General features: G+C 38.2%; 2 protein-coding genes and 1 long non-coding RNA gene across 4 annotated transcripts in view; 1 reads left to right on the top strand and 2 right to left on the bottom strand.

The window, feature by feature from the left end:
- Positions 1-8,955, top strand: part of LOC118155712 — a 13,512-nt gene extending 4,557 nt beyond the window's left edge. The window contains exons 2-3 of the long non-coding RNA XR_004745980.1: positions 3,977-3,982; positions 8,942-8,955. This is a non-coding gene — a long non-coding RNA (uncharacterized LOC118155712). The remainder of the gene's footprint in view (positions 1-3,976; positions 3,983-8,941) is intronic.
- Positions 1-14,676, bottom strand: part of RGS7BP (regulator of G protein signaling 7 binding protein) — a 43,441-nt gene extending 28,765 nt beyond the window's left edge. Inside the window, exons 1-2 of one of the 2 annotated variants that reach the window (XM_035309111.1) lie at positions 14,084-14,676; positions 11,064-11,230 (exon numbers count right to left, since the gene is read on the bottom strand). In XM_035309111.1, coding sequence (XP_035165002.1) covers positions 11,064-11,230; positions 14,084-14,245 — 329 coding nt within the window. In that variant the 5' untranslated portion in view covers positions 14,246-14,676. The remainder of the gene's footprint in view (positions 1-11,063; positions 11,231-14,083) is intronic. The other variant, XM_035309110.1, reaches the window with a different exon arrangement.
- Positions 14,335-15,512, bottom strand: LOC118156077 (basic salivary proline-rich protein 1-like). The gene is made up of 2 exons (XM_035309828.1): positions 15,437-15,512; positions 14,335-14,942 (listed from the first exon to the last, which is right to left on the bottom strand). The coding sequence occupies exons 1-2, from the start codon at positions 15,510-15,512 to the stop codon at positions 14,335-14,337; spliced, it is 684 nt and encodes a 227-aa protein (XP_035165719.1).
- Positions 15,513-24,512: the final 9,000 nt, after the last annotated feature.

Here is a 24,512-nt window from a genome sequence, read left to right as displayed (position 1 = left end):
TTTTTTTTTTTTTATTTATAGTCAATGTGACAGCTACACTAGAAGCAGCACACACTGGAAGGAAAACAGTCCATCAAGCAGATTACTACTGTGTTGCTCAGAATAAGGTTGAGGGATTCTGGATGTATCAAAAGCTTCTAGGAGTGCTTTGAACAGGTCATACTTATGCCCTGGATTATTTTTTTAACATTTTTGTAGTCAAATAAACAAATACTTTCACATAAAAGTCTTCTGTGTGAAAAATAAATTGTGGTATAAAGAAGTATCTTACACAGCCACACCATATATATTTCACAGATCTAATCTGTATGAGTAGTTAAGATAAAAAATCACAGCTGAGAGACTGTGAGAAAACTTGAATGTGTCAAAAAAAAATAATAAAAAAAAAAAATAAAAGAAAGAAATAGATTAGCTTCCTGAAATGTTTAAATTCGTACTGAGAGAAAGAAATTTTTAAAACCATCTGTTGATAAAATGTGTTCAGGAAGCAGTTTTTTTAGCAGAAGGAACTTTGCATTTTTTCACTTTGGAGTTTTTTAATCCTGCTGTAGTCTCCACTTGACTTTCTGAATTGGCATTACTTTCTGCACCTACCCCCCCTTCCCCTCCCCCCTCTAAGTGCCTATTTCCTTCTGGGGAACAAGGATGCCTTCACAGTCTTCCTTGGGCATCCAGTATTCTGCATTAACTGTTGCATAGATATACTAGGAATTTCTACTTCCCGAATGATGTAAAAGGAACAGCAAGGTCATTTGTATGCTATTTTGGGTAAGTCTGCAGCTAAATTAAATGCACAGACTTTGAAACAGACCCCTGACTTTGGGGCCTTGGTGTTCTTCAATGTGCATGTACTGCTTTTTGTGCTTTTTGTGGGTGGGTGAGGAAGCAGTTAAACGTGTATAAGTGGATAGCTCTGCTTCACCACAATAACAGCTCCAGCAACAGTACTGGGGGTTGCTGTATAAACACAGCACTTTACTATATTTTCCTTTTAACTATTTCCTATGCTGACAACGTTGCCAACAGATCACTTGCAACAATCTCTCTTGGCATGATAGCGATACAAAGCATCAGTTTTTCTTTGCTCATCTGATACATACAAATTTTTCTTCTCCTGCGGGCAGGCAATTTCTTCAACAACTTTGAGTACATCGTTTAGTATAACGTGACAGCATTTGAATACTTATGCCAAATCTACTGTCAGGAAATGCTGTTCATCCAGAAAGTATTCATAAAGAAGATAAGAATAACAAGGTAAACACAGAACAAAAGAAAGGAAAGGAAGAACTACACCGATTTAATTGTTTGTGTACAAATAACTGAGCATATTATTTCTCTTTTAGTTAGAAGTGGTGTAGAAAATCTAAACGTAGATCTGCAAGTGTATCCAGCAAAGAGGAAATAGAATCCAATAATAGCCAGAAGCACTTCAGTATATGTTTACTCTTAAAATATGGATTTACACATCATTTAATTGATAGTACTGGAACAATTCCTGAGTAAGGAATGCCTAATTTAATGCTTTGTTCAGCCGAGACCTTATTGTCTTGATAACAGTTTCAAATGTTTAATTATTATGAAAAAGAATGATAAAGTAACTAGAAAAACTTGAACAAATTTTACACACCGTATAATGAATTCAGATTTGGTTAAAATTTTCCCTGACAGGTCTGAGATCCTCCTTGGTTGACTGGATAACTGATCTTGCAAATTACTGATGGTGCTGTTAAGAGCAGTTATCCTTTATCATTTGGTATTTGACATCTTACTAGAGCAAATCTCCATACATCAAAGAGGTCAAAATAAATAGGAAATCTTTTTTAGAAGAGACTGCAAGAAGTCTAGCACTTAAAGGCATGTGACAGAACATGAATTGTGAGAAGGACACACATTTAATTGCATGGGCTGCACAATTAACTTAGCAACTGTGCTGTCTGATTTCAATGAGGGACACAGAAAAAAAAAAATATAATCAGAGAAAAATGTTTCAGAATCAAGAGGAATACTGAGAATTAGCAAAATTATTTGAGCTAGATGGAAATTTTCAGCATAAATCTTAAAGAGGAATTAAGGAATTGGGGGGAAAAAAAAGAACAACAAACAAAAACACCAGAAAATAGGTAGTTCCAGGACCCCATGTTAAAGTCTTTCTAACACACACCTATTATCTCAGGTTCTTTCTTCCTTGAGAATATATCAACATCTCACTAAAATAGTCTGGTTACTAGAACTTCAGTGAGAATCCCAAGTAATTTTCTGAAAACAATGTAATCAAAGCAAATACAGAACCATGGTAAGCAGAGTGTCTAGAACTAAAAATTTCAGCAATATGGGATTTTTTAAATCAATCAACGTTTAAGAAAATGATCATGAAAGAAGCACATAAAACTCATGACTAAATCTCAGCATGGCCACAGCTGTGCTTTACTAGAGATCTAGAGAAGAAAATTACTGAACTATGCTGATGAGACATATCTCAAAGCAGTGGACTTATATGGAACATAAAGAAGCTCTTTTTGGTTGTTGCAGTTATAGGGATGTTTTTTTACCAGTCCAACCCACCAACTTGCAGTTACATCTGTGAAGCTAGATATGAAGCTTCAGTATACTTTTTTTTCAACAGATGTTTTTAACAAATTTTTTCCAAGAAAAATATCTTCTCTCTGAAATACTGAGATGAAACATTTATTTTCAGTTGGTCTTTAATTAATGGGTTCAAAATATCAAATGCATTTAATTAATGGGTTCAAGTGATAGCCTAATGGTAGGCTACTTCAGTGCCCCTTATTTTTGTGGTCTTAGGGTCATTAGCATGATATGGATGCCTCTTATTTAGTCTTTTAGTCTTTTAATACCTTTTAAAATTTACTTCTAAATCCCCCTTTCAAGCATTATTTACAGATATAAGTTAGTATTATTCAATTTTTTGCTCAGGAATGACTGATTACACTTGTGATGAGTCAAAATAAATATAGGAACGCTATGTGCTGTTAAGTGCTAGGGCCTAATATTCCAGCAAACTGATAATTTAAAATCAGATCTTAGAGAAATAATTTTAAGTAAATGACATGATAAACATGTAATCTTCACATGCTTTAATTAAAATACACTATAACGATAACGAAATGGAGTATTTTAATATTATACCTCCTCTTGAAAGTCTGGAAGTTGAGATAGAAGCATTAAATAATATACACAGTATTTTTCAGAGAAAATAAGTACCGCTACACCTATTTAGCACATGTTTAAACTAAAGGATCTGGCATAGGCTGAATGAAAGATTTTCAAGATTTCCCAGAATTTAACATATATATATATATTCAAAACATTATTTGTTCTTTTCAATCTTGGTTATTACTGGTAATGCTAATGAATGTAAATGGATTTTGGTGAACTTGTTATAGTAAAAAGTACATACTGTGTTTGCCTTGAAGTTTCCAGATAGAATTAGTGTGGCAGCAGCAAAAGTGGTATTAATTTCATTACTGTTTGGTGATAGGTGATGGAGGAAAAAGTGCAAGAAAGAGAAACACTGTAGAAAAGACATGACAACAAGGGACAAGAGGGTGTGAGAAAATTTGTATTGAAGCTAAGGTAACAGCAACTGTAAACAGGTCATTACATTTTTGTATGCATTTCAAAATCCCTATTTTTCTTGCTTCTATAGATGTACCTAACAGCTGGATCCTCTTGCTGATTACTGCCTAAGAAAATTGCTTACACAGAAGAAGTCTGAAAAGCTTTTATGTCCAACAGTGTTGCTAGGTATTCACGCACACAACTGTAGTGGAATGCTGCATGTGCATAACATCAAAGTGTGTGCTACTGAGGACTTAAGACAGGGCAGCATCCTACCTTTTGACATCCTCTTCCATGCTGGAGTTCAGAACCTAGAATGGAGTGCCGAATGCAGAAGTCCTGTCAACACAAGCCAAACCACCCTAAACCTGCAGCCTACTCCAGCCCTAGACCTAAGTTTTATGTAGGTGAATTTACAGTTCAGCAGGCTAAAAATCAGGATGCTAAAGAACACTCAGCACTCATATGAGTTTACCACCTCTGCTCCGCTGTATCCTTCTATGTTTTATCTGCCTAAAACACAGAAACGTCACAGGAGCAAGGACTAGAATACAGATTCTCCTTACTACCAAGGAATTTCCTTAAAGAGTTTTCAGTGTTACCCACACCAGCACTGCTTGAAACAGAAGCAGAGTGCAGGCCCCAGCACTATACTGCTCCCTGGTGCACCATACTCTGCCAGTTGGGCTAGATGACTCCAATGTGCCCCTACCTTCCCTGCAGTTACCTCTCAGTTTCAGGTCATGGCACAGAGGAAAAGTGACAATGCTTATCTGCAGTGATCCCTGAACATGGGGAAGAGTCTCTGGCTTCAGGGCTGGACACAACTTCTCTTCTCTTAGAGGACTCTTCCAATAAGAGGCAGGCTTATCTACCTACCTTACCCAGCCTGTGAGGTCCTCAAGTGTTGTGGAAGTGGCAATGCTGCCCAGGGAGCTGCAGTGAATATGCTGGTTGAGCGTGAGATGGAAGGAGGGGGCAAAGAACTTCTTCATGATCAATGAAGATGATGCCTGTCCTGCTTTTATCTCCCACTTCTCCATGACTTTAGTCTGGAAGTGTGGGCATTTTTCTGGGAGGTAGGCACAGGTGCTCTAAAAATTAGGTTTACTCACCTTTGGCTTTGCCTTTGGCTTTGCACAGGTGCCCCTGTGTTCTGTGGTGGGTACAAAACTGTAAGGCTCTAGGGACACTCTAGGTGCCTATGGGATCAAGCTTGTCAGAGCTCAGACAAGGAAGAATGTCCCAGTTCTGCCTGCTGTTTAGGTTTACCCTTAAGCAAGGTGCTTAGCTCTTCCACTTTCTGAAAACTACGTTATATTGTGTAACCACAGATATAGAACTTTCAGGCTTTTCAGAATTTCTGTTTTGCACACTGAGAAGTATATGCTAAATACAATTTTAGGTACATCTGCCCTTTACCAAACCTGGCCCCAGTTGCAAAAAACAAATCCACAAAGGGAGATATTAATATCTTGTATATTTAAGTCCCAATTAAACAATTGGGACTTAAATATACAAGATATTAAGAGCACAGCACAAAGACAAAGATACAAAGGAAAAGTGAGTCTGTGGATGTTAACTATTTTGAGAACTCTAGTTTTAGTGAGTAACCTTGTTTTCTCCTCCATTATTTGCTTTCTAAATTTGCCTATTAAACTTGAGACATCTGACTTAAACAATTTCTTTTTCTTCCTGCAACTTAAATTGAGTAAATAGATTTAATTCTCAACAACAGAACACATCTTGACTGAGCTCCACAGAAAATTGCTGTAATTTTTCTATGCCCCCTTTCCATCATTTTAGGTGCATAAGTTTTGTTGTATAATTAGAGACATTTTGAACCTTGTGAGAGCAATGTATGTGAGTCTTATTCTCTTCAGAGGTGGGCAAGCTCTTTTACACTAGTTGTGCTCTAGCTTCTCTGTAAAAACTTAGCTCATGGTATATCCAAATCTGAGCTTACTTCCCAAAACCTTCTCATGTTTCTTTGTTTTCTTACATTTTATCACATTATTTTTAGTATTTAATTATACTCTCCATAGGTCATATTCTAATTATCACTGTGCAACCCCTGTGAAAAGTTTACTTTATCCTTACCTTTTCATTTGGCTATTAAAGCACTGACTTTAACTGAGGCAGGACACAGGGCCAGTGCTTGTAATTCAGATCTCCAGAGATCAGTGTTAACCTCTGGTACGTATGGTCAGAGAAGGAGTACAATGGGACATGTGACAAAGGCAGAGATTTCCATGCATGCTGCATGATTGATATCTAGCTTGGGAAGAGCTCTAGTTTGTTACTCTGTCTGCTAACATTACCTTAGTTTTGATTCATGATTATAAAAATTCTTCCCCATTGAGCTGAGTGTTGCTATGTTCAGTTTCTGCTGATCTATGCTGCCTGTCAGCAGTGCTTTATTTAAAATCTTAAGTTAAACAGTTAACATGGATTCTATTATGTCTGTCTTAATAGAGCTCTCATTAACTTACAAGCCTGGTCTCTTTTTCTCTTAATTTTTAAAATATTATGGAGCAGTCCTTTTTGTTTGCTTATGTGCGTAGGTACTCATTTTAAAGTGTCATTATCTGGGGAAAATTCAGACATTTTAACACTAATTTGGCCACAACTGGGTGTCAACCGAGTGTTTAAACACAATATTATGAGCCGCTTTAATATTAGTTAGGTCTGAGAAACTACTTTCTATTGCTTAATGAAAACATTAGAAATCTTGTGTAGACTGAAATGGAAAACAAAAGCAGAAAGCTAAAGCTAGTATGCAACACTAAATGAAACACTATGGCTGCATTTCTCTGTACTGCAACAAAGACAGGAATGCAACCAGAATGTGATTTTTAGGTTTACTTCCTCAACTTTCTTGAACTCAGGGAAAGCCACATGTAATAACTGTATTATAGAAGTAATGAATGCACCACAATGTAAAATAACTAAAATTTATGCTGGAATTTTCCTGAGAAGATTTACTGCAACTTTTATCACAGGCTGGAAGGGACGTCTAGAAGTGATCTAGTCCACTCCCATACTGAAGTCAGTGTTACCTAGAGCAGGTCACTAAGGATCATGCCCAGGTGAGTTCTGAGTATTTCCAAGGATGGACACTCCACAACATCTCCAGGCAATACTGGAGAGGTGGTGGAGTTTTCTGTCACTGCATACCACTGAGAAGAGTCTGATTGTCTTCTTTACACTCCCCCATCAGGTATTTATACATATTGATAGAAGCCCCATTCCAAGTCTTCTCTTCTTCAAGCTGAACTATCCCAGCTCTGTCAGCCTCTCCTTGTACGCTGTGTGCTCTTTATTACCTTCATTGCCACTGACTGAGCCCCCTCCAGTATTTCCCTTTCTCTTTTCTACTAGGGAGCTCAGATCCGGACATGGTACTCCACAGAGGGCCTCACCGTTGAACAGAGGGGAAAGATCATGTTTCTTGACCTGCTGGTGACACGTCCTAATGTAGCACAGGAGGCTGTTGGCTCTGTTTGCCACAAGGTCACACTGATGGCTCATGTTCAACATGGCGTTCACCAGAACCACCAGGCCCTTTTCTGCAATGCTGCCTTCCAGGTAGCTGGCTCCTAGCCTGTACTGGTGAATGGGGTTATTCCTTCCTTGATTCAGAAGTTTTCAACACCAGTCTGAACAACAGAGGACAATCACTTTGAAAGTTATGTTCACACACACATAAATTGCTGTGCACCCCAGGGCTCCTCACATTGTTTCATTTCATGCAAGAAACATACATTTTCAACATATATATCAGCCCATCACAGAGACAGTCCTGGTTCCAGTATGCCAAAAGTGCACAGAAATACTTGCATTATGTAAGCATATCAAGTGCTTGGGAATATGAAAGGGGCATTTAAAAAAGTGTGCACATGGTTGTGCAGACCTATATCTTAAAACAGTTCTGAGTTATTATTCTGTTTATATCCCATAGTGTACTTTACCTAATAAAGCTGGGTCTCTACTTGATAGCTTCTTATCTAATATATTAGCAGAGTGTTTATCATCCCCCAAAAAACAGATCCTAAAATAGAGGTTTACATATATATATATATCTATAAAAATTGTTCTTCCTTTTGTTTCAAGTATTTTCCCACTCTTTTAGCTTTCCTTTACATAAAAATTCTGATCCATTTTCTTGCTGCTTTACCTTCTCCAGGTTTGGTTATAATTTCTCATACTACAAGGTGCACAATGTAATTCAGTTATTTAATTTATGTTACATTAATATAGTAGAAAATGTAATGAAAGGACCAGAGCTTGCTTGCTTTCCTCAGAAGATAGTCTCATTAAAAATCAGTAAGATTTTTTGGTATGAATTGTGAGTATAGTGTGCAGAAATTGACCTGAAGTCCTGAGATACCAACTTTGAATGAACAGCTCACTCTGACTCAAAGATCATTAGCTAGAACTAGAATATTTCAATTTAAAATATTTCTATTTCTAATCTTTATTCTCTAAAAGCCATGATAGTGTTTGTAAACCAAGGTATGCCTCTGCTCTTTAAGAAAATTTCATCTCTCTCTACATAGAGAATAATACATGGCAGAGCAAGTTAAGAAGAGGGTGTAATAGCTATATGGCCCTATTAAGTTAGAGATTGAATTTGAAATTTCTCTTCTCAGTAAGCTTAATCTCTCAATTTTTTAATAAACTGATTTGTAAAGTTTTCAAACACACCACAGTGTATAGATGTCATTACTCATCCTCTGCATTTTCTATGTAGAAGACCCTCATATTTAGACAAATCCTTAAATCTTCTATGAGAGCTTACATTTGTCAGGAGCTAGTTGTTCAGATATGGTCTTTAAGTCAGGAAACTCCTAAGCTACTGATTGCCAAGAAGTGGCAAACATGCTAGGGAAGGCATCATTCCATGTACAGCCTGTTTTTTATTATTTTTTACTGACTTTCTGCTACTGGTTGCTGTCAGATTTGGGCTAGATGGGGTGATACGATCTAATCCAGTCCAGTCTCATAAGGTTTTATGTTTCCTTGCTACTTCCTTATCTTTGTCATCATCCCTTTTTTTATTTTTTTCTTTCATCTTTTTTTTAAAAAAAAAATAATAAAAAAAAAAATTGTGGCTTTCAATCTCTTCATTTCGCTAGCTCCTTATTGTAGCAAAAGAGTATACTTCTGCTGTAGCTACAGCTGGAGTCTTCTCTTTTTGTTTGAATTAAACCTCTGTCCTCCTTTGATGTCCCTTTAATATTCCAGAATTGATGTTCCCATGACCAAACTTTTCTTCTTTCATGATTTTTCTCTTGGCCAGTCCATAATGTAACACCTTTACCTCAGCATTTCTTTCCCTTCCCGCCAGATTTTCTTCCAGAGCTGTCTTTATCAGTGCTAGTGGGCTGTTCCTGTTTCTTTCCTTCTGAGTCTTTGCACCCTTCCTCTTTGTTACCTTCCCTAGTCTGGTGGAACAGGTGAGCCCAGAAGGGAAATAGGTACTGCCTGAATCAGGAGCAGGTTTGAGTCTCAAATGCTAATGTATTCAAACAGGAAGCACAATACAAAGCAGTCTGCTAATTTTCCAAGGAGCATATCAACACAAACAAGATGAATGAACTTAATGTTGTCTGATAAGGTGATGCCAACTTCTTGAAAGAAACTCAGAGTGCCCTGCAACAGCTTGGGTTAGTTAGAGACTAACTGAATGTTATTGATGAGCTTAACTAATTAAATGCTTATATGTAATGAAATTTTATAGTCTAGTAACATAATTAGCTAATTGTTATTATCTTTGCCTGGGAAAGCAATAGGCAGGGATGGCTATCTTTACCAAGCTTCGGAAGATGAAATTAGTGGTATTACCCAGAAGTTTGCACAGTGCAGTGCTGCAGATTCTAAACTAAAGCAGGAAAAAAAGTGAGTCTTTGTCTCATCTCCTGGCTGTCAGTGTTTTCTGAGCAATACGCTACCCTTCTGACTGTTTAATATTGGGGATGATTTAATGCATTCTTGCACCAAAATATTTTCCTTCCTTCTTGTTTTTCCTCCTACCAAATTAGGTTCCCATTGCAGATCCTATGCCATATGCACTACATCACACTTCCTGCTGAATTAAAGACTGAACCTCTACGTTTATTCACTACTCCTCTCCTTCTATTTGTTTTCTATGCTGAATCCCTCACAGATAATAATAAGTTAAGGTGGCTCATATAGTTTTCCTCAGCTGTATAAGGGTGAGGATGTGAACCACATCTTGTAAAATGTCTGTCAAACTAAACAAGTAATTTCCAGAGGGTTTCTAACACCTACCAGTTGTTATGCATATCATATTATTATCACAGTTACCTAAAACAGTTTTAGATTAGCTAAATGTCAATCTCACAGCAACTGCAAACCTTTCAGGACATCTTTGTGTATATGACAGGATCCCAACTGGGAAATTATTACTTAATTATTTCTGAATAAGCATGTATCTATATGGTTTTCCTTATTAAGAAAAAAATAATAAAATAAAAAGACAAAAAAAATATCCAAGTTAGGTTCTGCTACTGTTTTGGAATTCTTTTTGTTTGTATTAGTCTCTCTTTTGAGTTTAAAAGTACACAATCAATTTCACTACTCTTTGTTTGTTTACACACTTTCAGTGCTGTAGTGTTGAGGTATTGTGTACTGGTTACAGTGAACTGTATCCTTTTTCTTTTTTCTTTTTTAGTTCTTACAGACTCTAGTATCTTAGAAGCATACGTTTGAGGAAAAAATCAGAGTTTGTGGTATCAATTTAAGAGAAGAGTCTTTGCTCAAAATCGCATCTGAAAACATCAACAGCTCAACTACCATATACTAAACCTCTGACTTGTTTCTCATATGTTAAACTGATGAAAGAACTTCAGTGGGGATTAGTCATAGCTGCCGAAAAGATTTTCCAGTGGTGTGCAGTGGTTTATGTTGGATAAGGCTGGTGCAGAAAACTCTGACAAAGCATGGTCAGTGAGACTAGACTCGGGAGGTAAATGTGTTAACATAAATGCCCCACTTGCCACAGAGTGAAAAAAAACATAAATAATTAGACTTAGTTTTCACCTAATTATTTTTACCTCTGGTTTTGCTAAGTGTCTAGTTGAGCTGAATTAGTTGTCACTATCTGTTCAGTTAGATATACTCAGTGGAGAACTGGGAAGGAAGTTATTGCCACATCAGCTTTGAAAGGCAAGGCTTCTCCCCTAATCATTTTTAAGTTGTCTAGTGATACAGAGAAAAAACACATTCACCTTAACAGCATTCAGTGAAATCAGTCAGACACCACCTTTATAAGGTGACCAGGATTTGGTCCCAGATTGCACTATAATAGGGACATAAGCATTCTGCAGGATTTGTGGCCATATATCGCTATGACTAAAACAGAAATACAAGTTAATGCTCTTGCTGAATGTTTCCTCAATGTAATATTTAGCAAAGATGCGTAAGAGTACTGCTTTAATTAAACATAAGTAGTCTCCTACCCGGAAATTGCTGCTAGTTTTTGATGAGCCTGATAGGCCATCTCACATCCTCGGGTTCGAGTTTTGTGCATTTCTGCATGCAGAGATGGGCAGGTGACTGAGACATCCCCAATGGAAATTACCAGCTCCCGGTATAGAGCCACCTGGGTATTGAACTCCTGGACAAGCTGAAAAACAAAGACAATTTACTTACATGAGACAATTAGCTACACTGATATATATATATATATATATATTTTAAATAATAAATAAAAAAAAAAACAAACATGCCAAATTTAGGGCTTGTTCCTACTGCTTCCAGGGAGGCATGCATAGTGTACAGGACCAAGTGCCTAAGATTTAATAAATGACTAGGGCCTCCATGCCAGCTGCCTCTTCTGTGTGCTGTAAATGTTCATTTGCAGGAAAGTAGTGCTTCTGCTTTTAATCTCTGGAAGTGTGAGTTATTAGTCCTAAATATTAAGCAGACAGAAAACCAGCTGTTTTACTAGTAGCATGAGGTTATTTTTTGCTATCATTAAAGACAAAAATATCTCCAGAAATGATTGCCTTTGCTCCTCCTGCTTCCTGATTAACAGCACATTTAGGGATTGGAATATAGCATTTGCTTTTACACTGGAGATTTTGCTAATTTATTTTGTAATGATTTCTGGTCTGTCACTGGCCTCTAACCCAGATTTCAGACTTGAAACTGATTGGGAGTTATTGGCTGAGAAGATGTACCAGATACACACTTTCCAGTTAGGATTCTAGAAAGCACTTTTTCCAATGTAGGGAGAAAAACAGACAAAGGAATATATAAACGTTGCAACATTTTCACAGAAATTTAATACACAGCAGATATGTGTGGATGCTATTGGATACATAAGTTACTTTTACAGTGATGGAAAGATCATTATTGTTTAGTTCCACTGATCACCAATGTGGGATGATATTTTAAGGAAACAAAGCATTTGCTATCTTAAAGGAAGCACATCAGACCATTTGCTCCACATGGTGGCGGGGGTGGAAGGAAGGGAGCCTTAGAACAAAATATGTATTTATCTTTGTTTTGCTAATTTGACCTCAATTTCCAAAATATAAAACCAGATGAGAGTAACTGCTAATAATTCTGCAGCCATCATTACCACCAGGAGTTCAACATATCCCAGCATATAAGCACAGTGAAAAAACAGGTCTGGGACCTGGATTCTATCAGTTTTACCAAACATTAAAGTCAAGCCTTCAAATTCTCATAGTCAGAAACAGAAAATAAGTGAGTCGCATCTCCTGCAGAGTTCCATGCTGGCTCATCATGTGTACCACTGTAATTACTTTGCATAACTAAGAACTAGTATGAACTAGTATGAGGGCCAATTTTTATTTATTTATTTATTTTTTAGCCACGCTTTCCCAAATTTAATTGTAAGAGTAGCAAATAGGTTTCACTGCTTCTGGAGCAGCAAAACAATCCCAATGCATTCCAATACACCTGCAAGAATACCACAACAACAACAAAGAACAGCAAAACCCAAACTCCCCCCCTCCAAATTCACACCCCAAACAAAGCCCTGGGCACAGTCCACATACTCTGCTAAACCTGGCTTCAACTCTCCTGTTCTGTAGCTTCGGTGGATGCAAGAAGCCAATGGGGATAAAAAGATGTACTACATTGTGTCAAGGCATAACTATTCTGCATTAAGAAAATGAGAAAAGCTTCTCGTCCTGTCACTGGTAAGTCAGACCCATTTTGCTGGTTCTCACCCGATATCCCCTGTCTAAACAGAGCATTCTCAGCTCTTCCAAGGAAAACAAAACCATACCGATATTGCAGCATTGAGACAGAACAAGAAAAAATGCACTCATTTTATCTCCTGAATCTCACTGCATCTTGGCAATCCATCTGTAAAATCATATTATATTTCTAATCAGTGAATTCTACCAGATAAAGAGTGAAGAAAGGAAGCTAGCGGTTGTGTTTAACTAACCAAATCAAGCTACTGGGAATGAGAGAAAAGGCAGGACCCAGTAGGATCCACTTGTTGGATATATTTATACAGCTACTGTGGCAGCTTTTGTTCTTTGTTGCACTGGGAGCTGCTGCCGATTTTGAAGTATCAGAGTGGATATCTGCCAGAACAATGTGCAGTATTAGAGAGAAATATTGCCAGAGTTCAGTAGAACAGAAGTGGCAGACACACATCCAATAGTACTGGACAGAGGTATGTGGCAAGACCCAAATTTCCGAGGTAAAGTAGCAGCAACTACATTTGTCTTCTGTGACAGGTGAGATGAGCAATTTTGGGGCCCAGCACCCAGCTGACTGTAGCCTGAGGAGCCAGATGCTGCTGGCTTTAAGGGAAGTGTCAAGATCCAAACATTTTGAGCACAAATGGAGGAAAATGCCATACCGTAACGTGATAGTCCGAAAAGAGTACGAATGTGGGTGCTTGACCTGAGATTTTACAATTGCAGTCAGCTACTCTGGGTAGATTGGAAGCAGGTATCATGTATATCAGGGAATGAATTCTGGGGCCTCAAATTCTGGATTCAGTTTTAGAAAGATTGTAGGGCAAGAGTGGTGGTTGTTGTTTTTTTCCCCACTAAGACAGCAAGCGGAGCGTGTGCTGATGCCGCGGAAGCAACTGCTCACCTGTTTAGGCTTCAGTGAGTGCAAGTCTGGGGACAGATCGGGCCGTATCTAGCAAAAAAAAACAACTCCACCCCCTATCAGCGCCGCGATGGCAGCATGTGCGGGGCTGCGGGCTCCTGCGGGACCAGGAGCCGGGCTCCGGTCCCGACCCACCCCTACGGCCGGAGACCTCGCTTCTCTCTCCCGTCTCCGGCAGGGCAGCAGCCCCCCAGCGGGGACTGCAGTTTTAAAAATAGTGCAACTGCACGTGATGGGAATGGGCAAGCCGCCAGCCACGGAAACGTTCGGAAAAAAAAAAAATAATAAATAAATAACGGCAATAATAATAATATTTTTTTTTTCTCTTTTTTTTTTTTTTTTTTCTTTTTTTTTTTTCCGCGGTACCCACCATCTTGCAGTCGTCCAGGGCTCTCAGGGTCGTGCAGGCGCCCTCGCAGCCGCTGCCCCGCCGCTCGGAGTCGCGGCCGTGCGGCGAAGTCCTGCTGCTGCCCGGGAAGATGGAGGCAGCGGAGCGGGGGCGCTTCCTGCGCCCGCTCGCTGCAGAGCTCATGCACTCGCATCCGCCGCGCGGAGCCGCCGGCCGGGGAGGGCTGCGGAGCCCCGCCGCTCCTCGCCCCGTCCCGCCGGGGGCCGCGCCGCTCACGGCGGCGACAGCGGCTGGCGCGGGTGGCGGCCGGGCGGCGGAGCGCCCTGCGGCATCGCCTCCGCTCGCGGCGGGGAGAGGCGGAGGGGCTGGCGCCTTCCCTCCTCCGGCAGCGCGGCTGTCAGTCCCCGCGGAACCGCCCCGCCGCCGGCGGCATGCTCCGCCGGCCTCCTGCCCGTAGCAGCGGCGGCCGTGCCCGGCGCAGAGCGCCTGCCATGGGCGGCCGGCGACGCCCCCGCGATGCCCCCGCCCGGGGGAGCGCGCACTTCCCTCCTCCGAGCCCCTCCGCCGGCAGGGGCACGGGGGAAACCGGGGGGGCTGACGCCGGTAACAGCGCGCCGCCCCCCTAGGGCGGGAGCGGCTGTGGCGGCCGCCCCCTTCCCCGGGACGAGACCCACTCCCCAGAGTCCCCCCGGTCGCCGCGGGGGCGAAGCGGTCCCGTCGCGATCCCGACGGGGGTCGCAGCCCCGGGGGAGCCGCCCCGGGGCTCCCGCAGGCGTCAGCGCATCGCCCGCGGGGCTGCGGCCGAAGTTGGTGCTGAGTCGTCCAGAGGGTGGCTCTGGGAATGTTTGCGAGGACTTGGTTCGCTGCTCACGTTTGTTTTCTTTTCACTGAAAACAAAAACAACAACAAAAAAGGGCATCTTATCTTGGGTCTCTAAACAAGCGGTTGGAGGGCGTGATGCTCCCGCTCTTGTTGTAGCATTAAAGATTAAATAATGACCGAGTGGAGGAATTGTTCCCTCTCTGCTCCAGCACAGTGCAGTTGCACTTCAACAGGCTGCTGCTGCTCGCCTCTCCCCCGGCCGTGGGCACCGGCGGGGCTGCGTCGGGGTTGGCTCCGCAGCCCCCTCCTCGGTTCCCCTCGGTGGCTTCATCCTGGGCCAGCTCCAGCCCCCAGGCTTTGGCTGTTTCCCTCTGCATCTGGGTAGCTGCTGCTCCTTAAGATTCTACCTCTCTTCTGGTATAATTTTACTTCTTCAGAATGTTAAACAGCATTTTTTTAAAATTATAATTACTTTTATATTCCACTTTTAACCTTTCGTATCAGTAACATTTTTGACACCCGAGGAATACCAAGTGTGTCACACACACATACCCAGCCTTGCCGAGGGGCCTACATATGCCAGTGAAGGCCCTCTAGCAGGCTGAGGACCCCTCTGAAGGCTCCGCATGACTGTAACACAGACATCTGCCTCAGTCTGGACATTGCCTATCTTGTCTTCTTTGAAACTCCTTTTAGACATTTCCTGCTGTTTTCCCGGAAATGGTAGCTGCTGGATGTGTGTTAGAGTTGATAGCTTTTGCAGTGCTTGCAAGCACTGTCATCACTTTTGTCAAAGCTGAATTGACCTTGTAATTACAACGCTACACTTGTAAACATACTACGAGATCTTCAGCATCCGGAGTAGTGAGAACTTGCAGTTTGCAAGTGCTATTTTTTTTTTTTTTTTTTTTCATAGTAAACTTAATTCTATTACTCATATGAAATAAATGTTTGAATTTGGAGCTGCATAAACACAAGCTTTGAGCCAGGACATCATATTGCTTCCATACACAGACAAACCATTATCTAATGACAAGGAAAATATTTAAGAAAGCAAAATGAATGCGCCTTGTCCTCACATCACGTATGTAGAACAAAACATATATATTTGTAAAGGGAAATTAAAACAGTACTATGCCACATTAATGCTAATGTTTTAATCTTTGCTCATATATCGTTTTAGTCATATGTTCTAGTCTTATTTTAGGTCTCTAAGAGCTACAGGAATACTAATAATGAAATAATACTAATACTACTAATAAAATCAACAACAATAACAGTAAATCTACCAAACAAAGAGGCATGTTTGCTTGCACATTACCTGTCCTGGCTGAAGTTCTGTTCCCTTGAATCAATGGCAGAAGTCCCACTGCCTTTTAAAAAACTTAGTTTCTGGTTATAACTCTGCCCCGTGTAAAGCTGAGTCAGAGCTGAATTTTGCCCTGCAGCCAACATTTGGAACAGCTTTGAAGTCCCAATCATCTACAGGAGGTTCACTCCTGTCTGCATTTTCAGTATGTCCACAATTGGAGATGGATCTGATGATCCTTTTGGTAATTTATAAGACCAAGGCTTTCATGATTCTTTCATAATTCAGATTTTGACCTCTGAAATCCTCACAGAACAGTGTAGACTTGGTGGCACCCCGGGGTTATGTTGAAGAGGCAGGAGTGTTGGGGAACTGTTCAGTGTGAGGCGCAGAAGACGGCAGTGGTTAATGGATTACTACAAGCAGGGGCTCGCTTCTCCCTCCCGCAACATCCTCTAAAGAGCATGGGTGGGTGACCTGAAAATAAACTGAGGCAGTGCTTGGCTCATTAGGTAGTTGAATTAGAACTCCACAGCTCATAACAAAAACATAACAGTAAACATCTAGGTTTTGCTATACATAGCCTGCACTGTAATTCTAGAAAAATGAACTGAGATTAACTCTTTATTTGGGAATCTATTTTGTTCCATTTTGTTGTAATCTTTATCTAATCAATTTATTTCTCTGGTCATTGGTTTCTGGTAATATTTCCCAAGCGTGAGCAGAATTTAACGGACTAGAAAAGTTATGAGACAGATGCTGATTAGCTGAGAAATGCGGGGAGATGACTTTGGAGAAAATAAGAAAGTAAAAAAGAGGCAAAGAAACAGAGAAGGAAAAAAGAGGATATTTCTACAGAAATAGGTACAGATACAGAAAAGAAAATCAAGAAACGGGTAGGGAAGCAAACAAAGAAAAGTAATTCTGTATAATCTCCTTTGGGCAGAAAAATAAAGAATAAGATTTAAAGTTAGATTGAAAATGAAATACTGAGGATAACAACAGATTTTTTTTTTTCTTTTTTCTTTTTTTCCCCACATGCCTCTAGAATACAGTTTAAAGAAAGTGAACTGACTTCCTTTCTAAGTAAATATGGAATGTTTTAAACAGAGCACAAACTTTATTCCCTGAAAATGATGGGTTAGAAGGGTATTGAGGTTTAGTATTCAATTTTTGTACCAGGCCTCCAGTGGAGTAAAAATATTTAACCTTCATAAATAACAATGTAATAACGTGCTTGAGAATCACAGATTTAGTGTCTGTTCCTTTTTTACTAATAGTTTTCTCCAGGCTGGGAAGTTAGGGAAAGGAAAACCACAGGAGACACTGCTCTTGCAGGCTCCATAAATAAGTCTTTAATGGATCCATCACTGAGCCGTAGCCTTCCTGCATCCAGAGACCCTCCAGTGAAGCAGTGCTGACAAAGTTGAAACATTTTTACCAAAGATTGCACATCAGTACATTTTAGTGTCTAATAACAAGGTAACATAGTCTAATAACATAGTCTAATAACATAGTCTAATAACAAGGTACAGAAAAAATACTGTATTTGCCCTCTTTAAAAGTCAATACAGTGTTTTTGACCCCAAATACAGTAAGTGAGTCTCTTTTTTAAATGTTTTAAAAATAATTTAAGCAGATATTTCTCAAAGCAAAGGTACCTCTGTCCTATTAAATTTATATCCACAATACAGTGAAGACTGACACTGTATTACATGAGACTATAAAGAAAACCCAACATTTTTCCAAGTTCCATTGTGTCAGTCTCAGCAAATCTACAAGTTTAGGTAACTAATGCCCACACATTATATAGCAGAATAGACACTGAGGAAGGGGCTTATTTTGCTTTGCAGGCAGTAGAAATATATATATATAAAATGCAGTGAGTTTGTAGCTGCCAGCCCATCAGCATGTTGCTCCTGGATATGAACGTGTGAAACAACAAGTTTAAACTAGCAAAATGTCAAAATGGCTTTAGTCTGCTTCTACGTTCTTTTTCTTTAAGTGTTGCAAAACACTGCATATGATGCGTAAATTATGCCCTGAGGATGCTAGAAATTATTGCACTGAGATTTTTGGCACTTAAGAACTACCACTTAAGTCAGGGAATGAAGGAAATTATAAATCAGATAAACCAGGGTATCTTTCCACCTTCTCTATTGCTTTTACAACATGTATTTACATATGCAATTGCAACATGAGCTTATACGGAAATATCTCTGGGAGCACTCGATTAGCCAGATAACTGCCTGGTTCAAATTTATCCAGAATTGGCCCAAAAGATTTTGGAAAGGAAGACAAGAAAATCTCAGATGGCCCATAAAATCAGATTTTTTTTTTTCTTTCACCTCTATATTTTTTTTTAAAAAAAGTAAAGTAAAAAACAAAATAATGCTCATGGCATTAAAATAATGACACTCCTGTCATGAGAAAAACAAACAAGCAAAAAAAACCCACAAAGAATAAAATACTTAAAAAAATAACCCTTAGCTTTACAAGTCTTCAAACTGCAGAAATTAGCAATTATTTCTGAAATTATTCTGAAAATAATGAGTTTAACACCAGTTTCTTGTTATGAAAGTATCAATGAGATAATTTATAATTGGCTTTATTACAGTAAGTAAAGCACAAGGTTTGCAAAAAATAAATATAAATTTGTCTTATTATTTTATTTTTAAGATAGAAAATATGGCATAAAAACAAAGTCATACACTGAGTGGAAGATAAAAGAAGTTCACAGATAAATCTTCACGTAAATAAAATAATCAAGAAAAATAAAATAATGAGTGTGAGTAATCATGAAAAATATATTTTAGGTCATAAAGCACAGAAAAAAATAAAATATGCTTTTATGAACTAGTTGTTAAAATGTTTTATTATATTATTTAAATTCTTCATGACTAAAATGTTCCATGATAATTTTCATAAAAGACCGGGTAGTAAAATATTAGAATAAATTCTTATACATTAAAATCTGCACATTATTCACAGAATGGTGAAGATTAAATACTTGAAATAAAGCATTGCTATTATTGAAAGTAGAATAAGAATAGATACAGAAAATAACATACAGTGGACTTGTGAGGAGCAGTAAGACAGAGGAGTGAGAATATACAGCTCTAGTCAAATGGATCTTTAAGAAACTAAAGCCTGTAAATGTACAGGTATTTTGCTACTTCGAGAGTGCAGAGTTTGGCATACAGTGGTCTGGCAGATTTTTGATGGATGCATAGGAGAAATACGTGGGTTTTGTGTTTTTATATTAAATGTATAAATTGCTGTCCTTTCTGTATTGAGGGAAAGTAAGCTTAATTCAAAAAAAGTAATATTTTGGGAACCTGAGAATAACACGTAAATACGAAAAGCAAATAATCTTCATTGCCTTCACTTCTATAGGAAAAAATGCTTGGATCAATACAGAGGCCTCCACTGTAACTTCAGGAACATTTAAAAAGTCATATACTTTACAGAAGAGATGACAAAATATGTAGCCGTTGTAGTGACCATGGTTGCTCTGTAGACCTATACAGTTATCAGAAATAAAGTCCTATATAAGACTTCTGGCTTAGTATGAGAAGTAGTTTGTCACTATGTCAATACTGTCTCTTACTCATCATGGATCAAGTGCTCAGAAATGGGATATCAACCAGCATAAGCTATAACAACATAAAGGGTCTTGTTAGTAGGTTGTATGCAAACATCTATACTTTGTGTGGATAGTTTTTATAATATTTTAGTGGTTTTATTTCAAGATTAAAAAAACAAATATCTGATAACATTTGACAAAGAACAACTATTTTCAGATTTCAAAAGCAAATCAAGGATAGTAAAATTTCACTACTGTATCTGATGTGAATACCACACAATTATGTTGTTGCAGGTAACAATTCAAAGAAAACTCTCAAAGCTAGTGAGCTAATGAAAATCTGGAAGCTAAATCAGACTGGACCTGCAGGCTTAGTCACTTTGAAAAAATCCTGTTTGTTATAAGATGAGAATACAGCTCAAAATTAGGAAATGCATTGGAGGCAGTAGTACTTAGAAACCTCTTCTGTCTGCCATGTGAATTCGGTGTTTGTGAAAATGCTTTTACTGACTACTCTGTACCTCCAATGTTCTGGCCATCATGACCATTCACTGGCTACAAGTTTGAAAGAGAAGCTGTAGTCCTACAAAGCAAACTTTGACTACAGTTTCTGTTTATCTGTTGTTAAATGGTCAGAAAGGATAAAATATTGATTCTTAAAATTATCATTATAGCACTTAGCAATTAATGTTTTATTGAAACGAATAAAAATAGATTACATCTTTTTAAGAGTCATAATTTGGATTGTCACTCTGCAGATTCAATAAATGTTCACATTTAGAAGATTATTTTAATAACCGCATTTTCATATTTTCTTTAAATGAAAGCTTAAATCACACAGAAAATGATGTGGTTTCCATCTAAGAATCATTACAACACACCACAAACACTTGGTTATCTACTTTTGGTACATGGCAGGTGCAGCAAAGTTAATTTTTATATGAAAATGCAATATGAGATGAAACAAATGAACAGTGATTTCAGTGGGGAACCTTGAGTTCTTTCTCTGCCTTGCAAGATTTTTAGCTTTGCTGCTGTGAGTAACTCGATGGAAATCACATCATTCTTAACAGAAACATATACTGCAGGTTCCTATATTGTACTTTTTCTTAATTGGGAGTTATCAATCTGTTTGCACCAAGCTTGTTGACCTAGTATATTCCCATTGTCTTTACATTTAATGACTATAATTTTCAAGTCAAAACAAGCCAAACAAAAACGGCAACTGTTCTTGTTGAATGCCATGCACTTCTGAGAATCTGGCTGTGCATCTGTCTCCTCTAATTTGTCCTCCTCATTTCACAAATGATGGAAGAACCCTTTCAATAATTCTAATATGGGCTTTGCATGATAGTGTGAAGAACAGCTTTGTAAGAGTTAAAAAAAAAAGATTAAACACAATCATGAAATCTGAAGTGGAGGGGGTTCCACTAAGGCCAATGTTTCTGGCAATGTATTTAAAAGTCAATAGAAAAAGAAAAACAAAACAACTTAAGTTTTAATGAATCTGAGACTGAAAAAAAAGATGCAGCATATGGGAGGACCTTCAGAGATTCAGAAAGATATATCACATCTTTGTCTGGAAGCATGTTTTTAAAATCCTGCATGAAGCTGTTGTGCTGCCAATAAAGAGCTAAAGATTTGAGAATGTATGACTAAAAATATAGGACTGAATTATAGTTTAAAAGCAAAAAAGTAGGTGCTTTGTTTCATTGTTGTTTCATCAACTGATTTTTTTCTTGACTTTTTTTCTCCTGTTCTTTTAAGCTTTGTCCTGTTGCTTCTTTGATTTAATTTCTTCATAGTTTATAGCCCATGTTTTTTTAATTGGCCCGTTTTCATGTTTCATTTGTTCTTCTGTTCTCATGTTACCTTTCTACTCTGTATTTTGTCCTTATTTTTTCTCCATCTTGTTTATCACACATTTTTCTGCTGTCCACATTCCCATCTGTTTTTTCAAAGAATGGTTTATTGATTTATGTTCTGTTCTTGTAAATGACAGGTGAAATTGTAGTTTTGAAGTTAGTGTGTTAATCAGCAAATATAAACACAATTCATATTTTTCCCTGCATAGACTTCAACTCATGAGAGAGGAAGGTTTATTCTACTAATAATTTTAAATTATATTGAACTATATGCATAAATGCAAAATACATTTTACATGATAAACTACAGGGCTGGATTCCTAGTCCCACCTTTGTTCTCCACATAGAACTGGAGAAATCCTTTGGAATATATGTTATATATGTATGGAATACATACATGCTATGCATTATTGTCCCTGTATATACTGTTTCTTTCCTCTTTCCCTGAGGAATGCCAAAGCTAAGGGAGAACAAAACAGTTTAAACTATATCTTAAGATATAATCAGTGGGTTATTCTTAACATTGAATGTAGTTTTCCATGTCACCCAGATGACGGTATTGGGAATATAATTGTTCAATTAAATGACAGGAATCTGAAAGGAATTGCTGCTCAGACTTTGATAGATGATAATTCATTGGGATCATGGCAAAGCAAAGATGCTATCTTTAAAAATGTTGTACAATTTTGTAAGGAAATGTGTAAGACACAGCATTTTGGTAGAAGTTACCCACCAAACAAATGAGAGTTGACTATGTAGAATTCTGCATTACAGGATCTACATTTTTATTGTTGAGTTGAAGATGAATCTGTTAGGAAGAAAAGACCTAATATGAGGTATAAATAGTGGTGCAGCTAGCAAGATACATGAAATAGTAATTCCCCTTAATCTTTACTCAGCATTGGCTTTACAAGGTGGGTTAGCTGGTACAATATGGAGTCTTGCATTTCAAGAAAGATGTGGGCCTCTTGGAGGGAAGAGAAAGTAGTGGAGAAAACAATTAAAGGGGGGAGTAGAAAATGGGAACTCAATAGAGGTTGAAGGTAGTGGAATTGGAGGACAGAGGGAAAATAACAGCAATTCTCAAGTACAAAAAATGCTGCTGCAAAAGGAAAAAAAATCTGGAATCATAGAAATGTAGAAAATTTCAGCAAGAGCATTCAGGTTAGATGGAAAATTATTTGTGATGGTAAGGGCAGTAAAGATCTGGATGAGTTTTCTACTTGAAACTTTAACTGGAGGTTGTTAGGAAATTTAGACAATCTTCTGTCAGAAACTGTGAATGTAGTGTTAATCACCTCTTGGCAGAAAATTGGCTAATAGGGTCCTCAAGGACCTGTTCAACTCTATTTTTTTCCTTGCCTTTTTGGAATTACAAAAAAAAAAATGTCAGTTTTTTGAGAAATATTCACTTATAAATGTTCCCATAATATTGAAAATGCTTCTTCAACCTTCCCTAGTCTTATTGGAAGTTTATGAACTCAAGAGACATATTCTTTTACTGCCACTACTTCAGCATCTTTTCTGCTTTTCAGATTCAGTACTGTTGGAAGCAACATTTCTTAACATTTATTTACTGGAAATGCTCTTTTCAACAGAACACCAGAGAAGTGATTCGACGGAAGTATTAGTCTATTAAATATTCCAGGAATTTGTACAGCTTTTAAAAATATTTTTAAAATTGGGGAAAAAATGTGGGAAGGGAAAAAGAAGAAACTTACTAACATGAAGAAATGGTGAAAAAAGCTGAACAGTAATAAGGAGTACTTGTGAATTACAAAATAAAGTGAAATGAAAGTGGTAAGAGAGCAGATATATAGAAATGAAGGTCAAAATAAGAAAATGCAAGTCAGTGGGATGTAGCAAAAGAGCAAGTCCACATTTTGATTGTAGCTTTTTGTTTGTTTGTTTTTGTTTTGTTTTGTTTTGTTTTGTTTTGTATTTCCCTCCCTTTCTACTCAGAGAACACCTGCCATGGATATTTGTAAAATAATGGAGTTTTCTAAATTTTGTTCTTCTGTTTTATCTGTAAATATTTTTGTTTTGAGATAATGCCAAACTAAAGCTTTATTAATTCAGCAGTGAAATGGAAACTAGAAATATGGATGAACAGCAAGAAGATTGTATCAAGTGGGGACAGCTTGTGTATTTTTTGCTTGTTTATTTGTTTGTTTTTCCCATTGTGTACTTGCTACAGCTATAAAGAAGCCTGATTCCCTTAATTCAGTTATTATTTTTCATGGACGCTGCTTAGATCCATCAACTTTAAACATAGTTACGAAGGAAAAACTTATGATTCCCTTCTTAAATGTTCTGCCCACTTGCAGTCTTTAGTAAATTAATACAGGGTAAGCAGAATTTCATAATACCTGTGGTTTGTTGGTTTATTCACAGTTGTGTGGGTCATCTGCAGGTTTTTGACTGTAAGTTATCCCAGACACAACCTTGTGTTCTTAACTTTAATACAGACCGTGGTCTCTGCATTGTCAACACAGCCAAAATTCTTGATGTGATGGGTAGAATCTATTTGGATCCAGTGGCTGAAGTGAACCCTTTGTTACAGCAGAGCAAACACACTGTTTGTATAGTTGCAGCACCTTTGGCCCTCTTCCAGTCCCAGTTAGGGCTGTATCACACTATGTCTGTATGTCTCTATAGGATATATAGGGTGTAGGAGATGTACTTTGGTAGCCTCTCCCCAAAAATTCCTCTCTACATGTGGAGTATCCTCTTCAGGAATGAGTCAAGAAACAACGTTATCCTCCAAAATATCAGAAATCAATTAAAAGGAAAATCTACTCCTAGCTGCATGGTACCATGATGTAAAAATTATCACTGAACAGTAGCTTCTTTAAAAAATAATGCAGT

The sequence above is a fragment of the Oxyura jamaicensis genome, chromosome Z, assembly GCF_011077185.1.
Source record: "Oxyura jamaicensis isolate SHBP4307 breed ruddy duck chromosome Z, BPBGC_Ojam_1.0, whole genome shotgun sequence".
NCBI lineage: Eukaryota > Metazoa > Chordata > Aves > Anseriformes > Anatidae > Oxyura > Oxyura jamaicensis.
The sequence above is the reverse complement of the archived record's forward strand: the minus strand, read 5'-3'. Positions and strand labels throughout refer to the sequence as shown.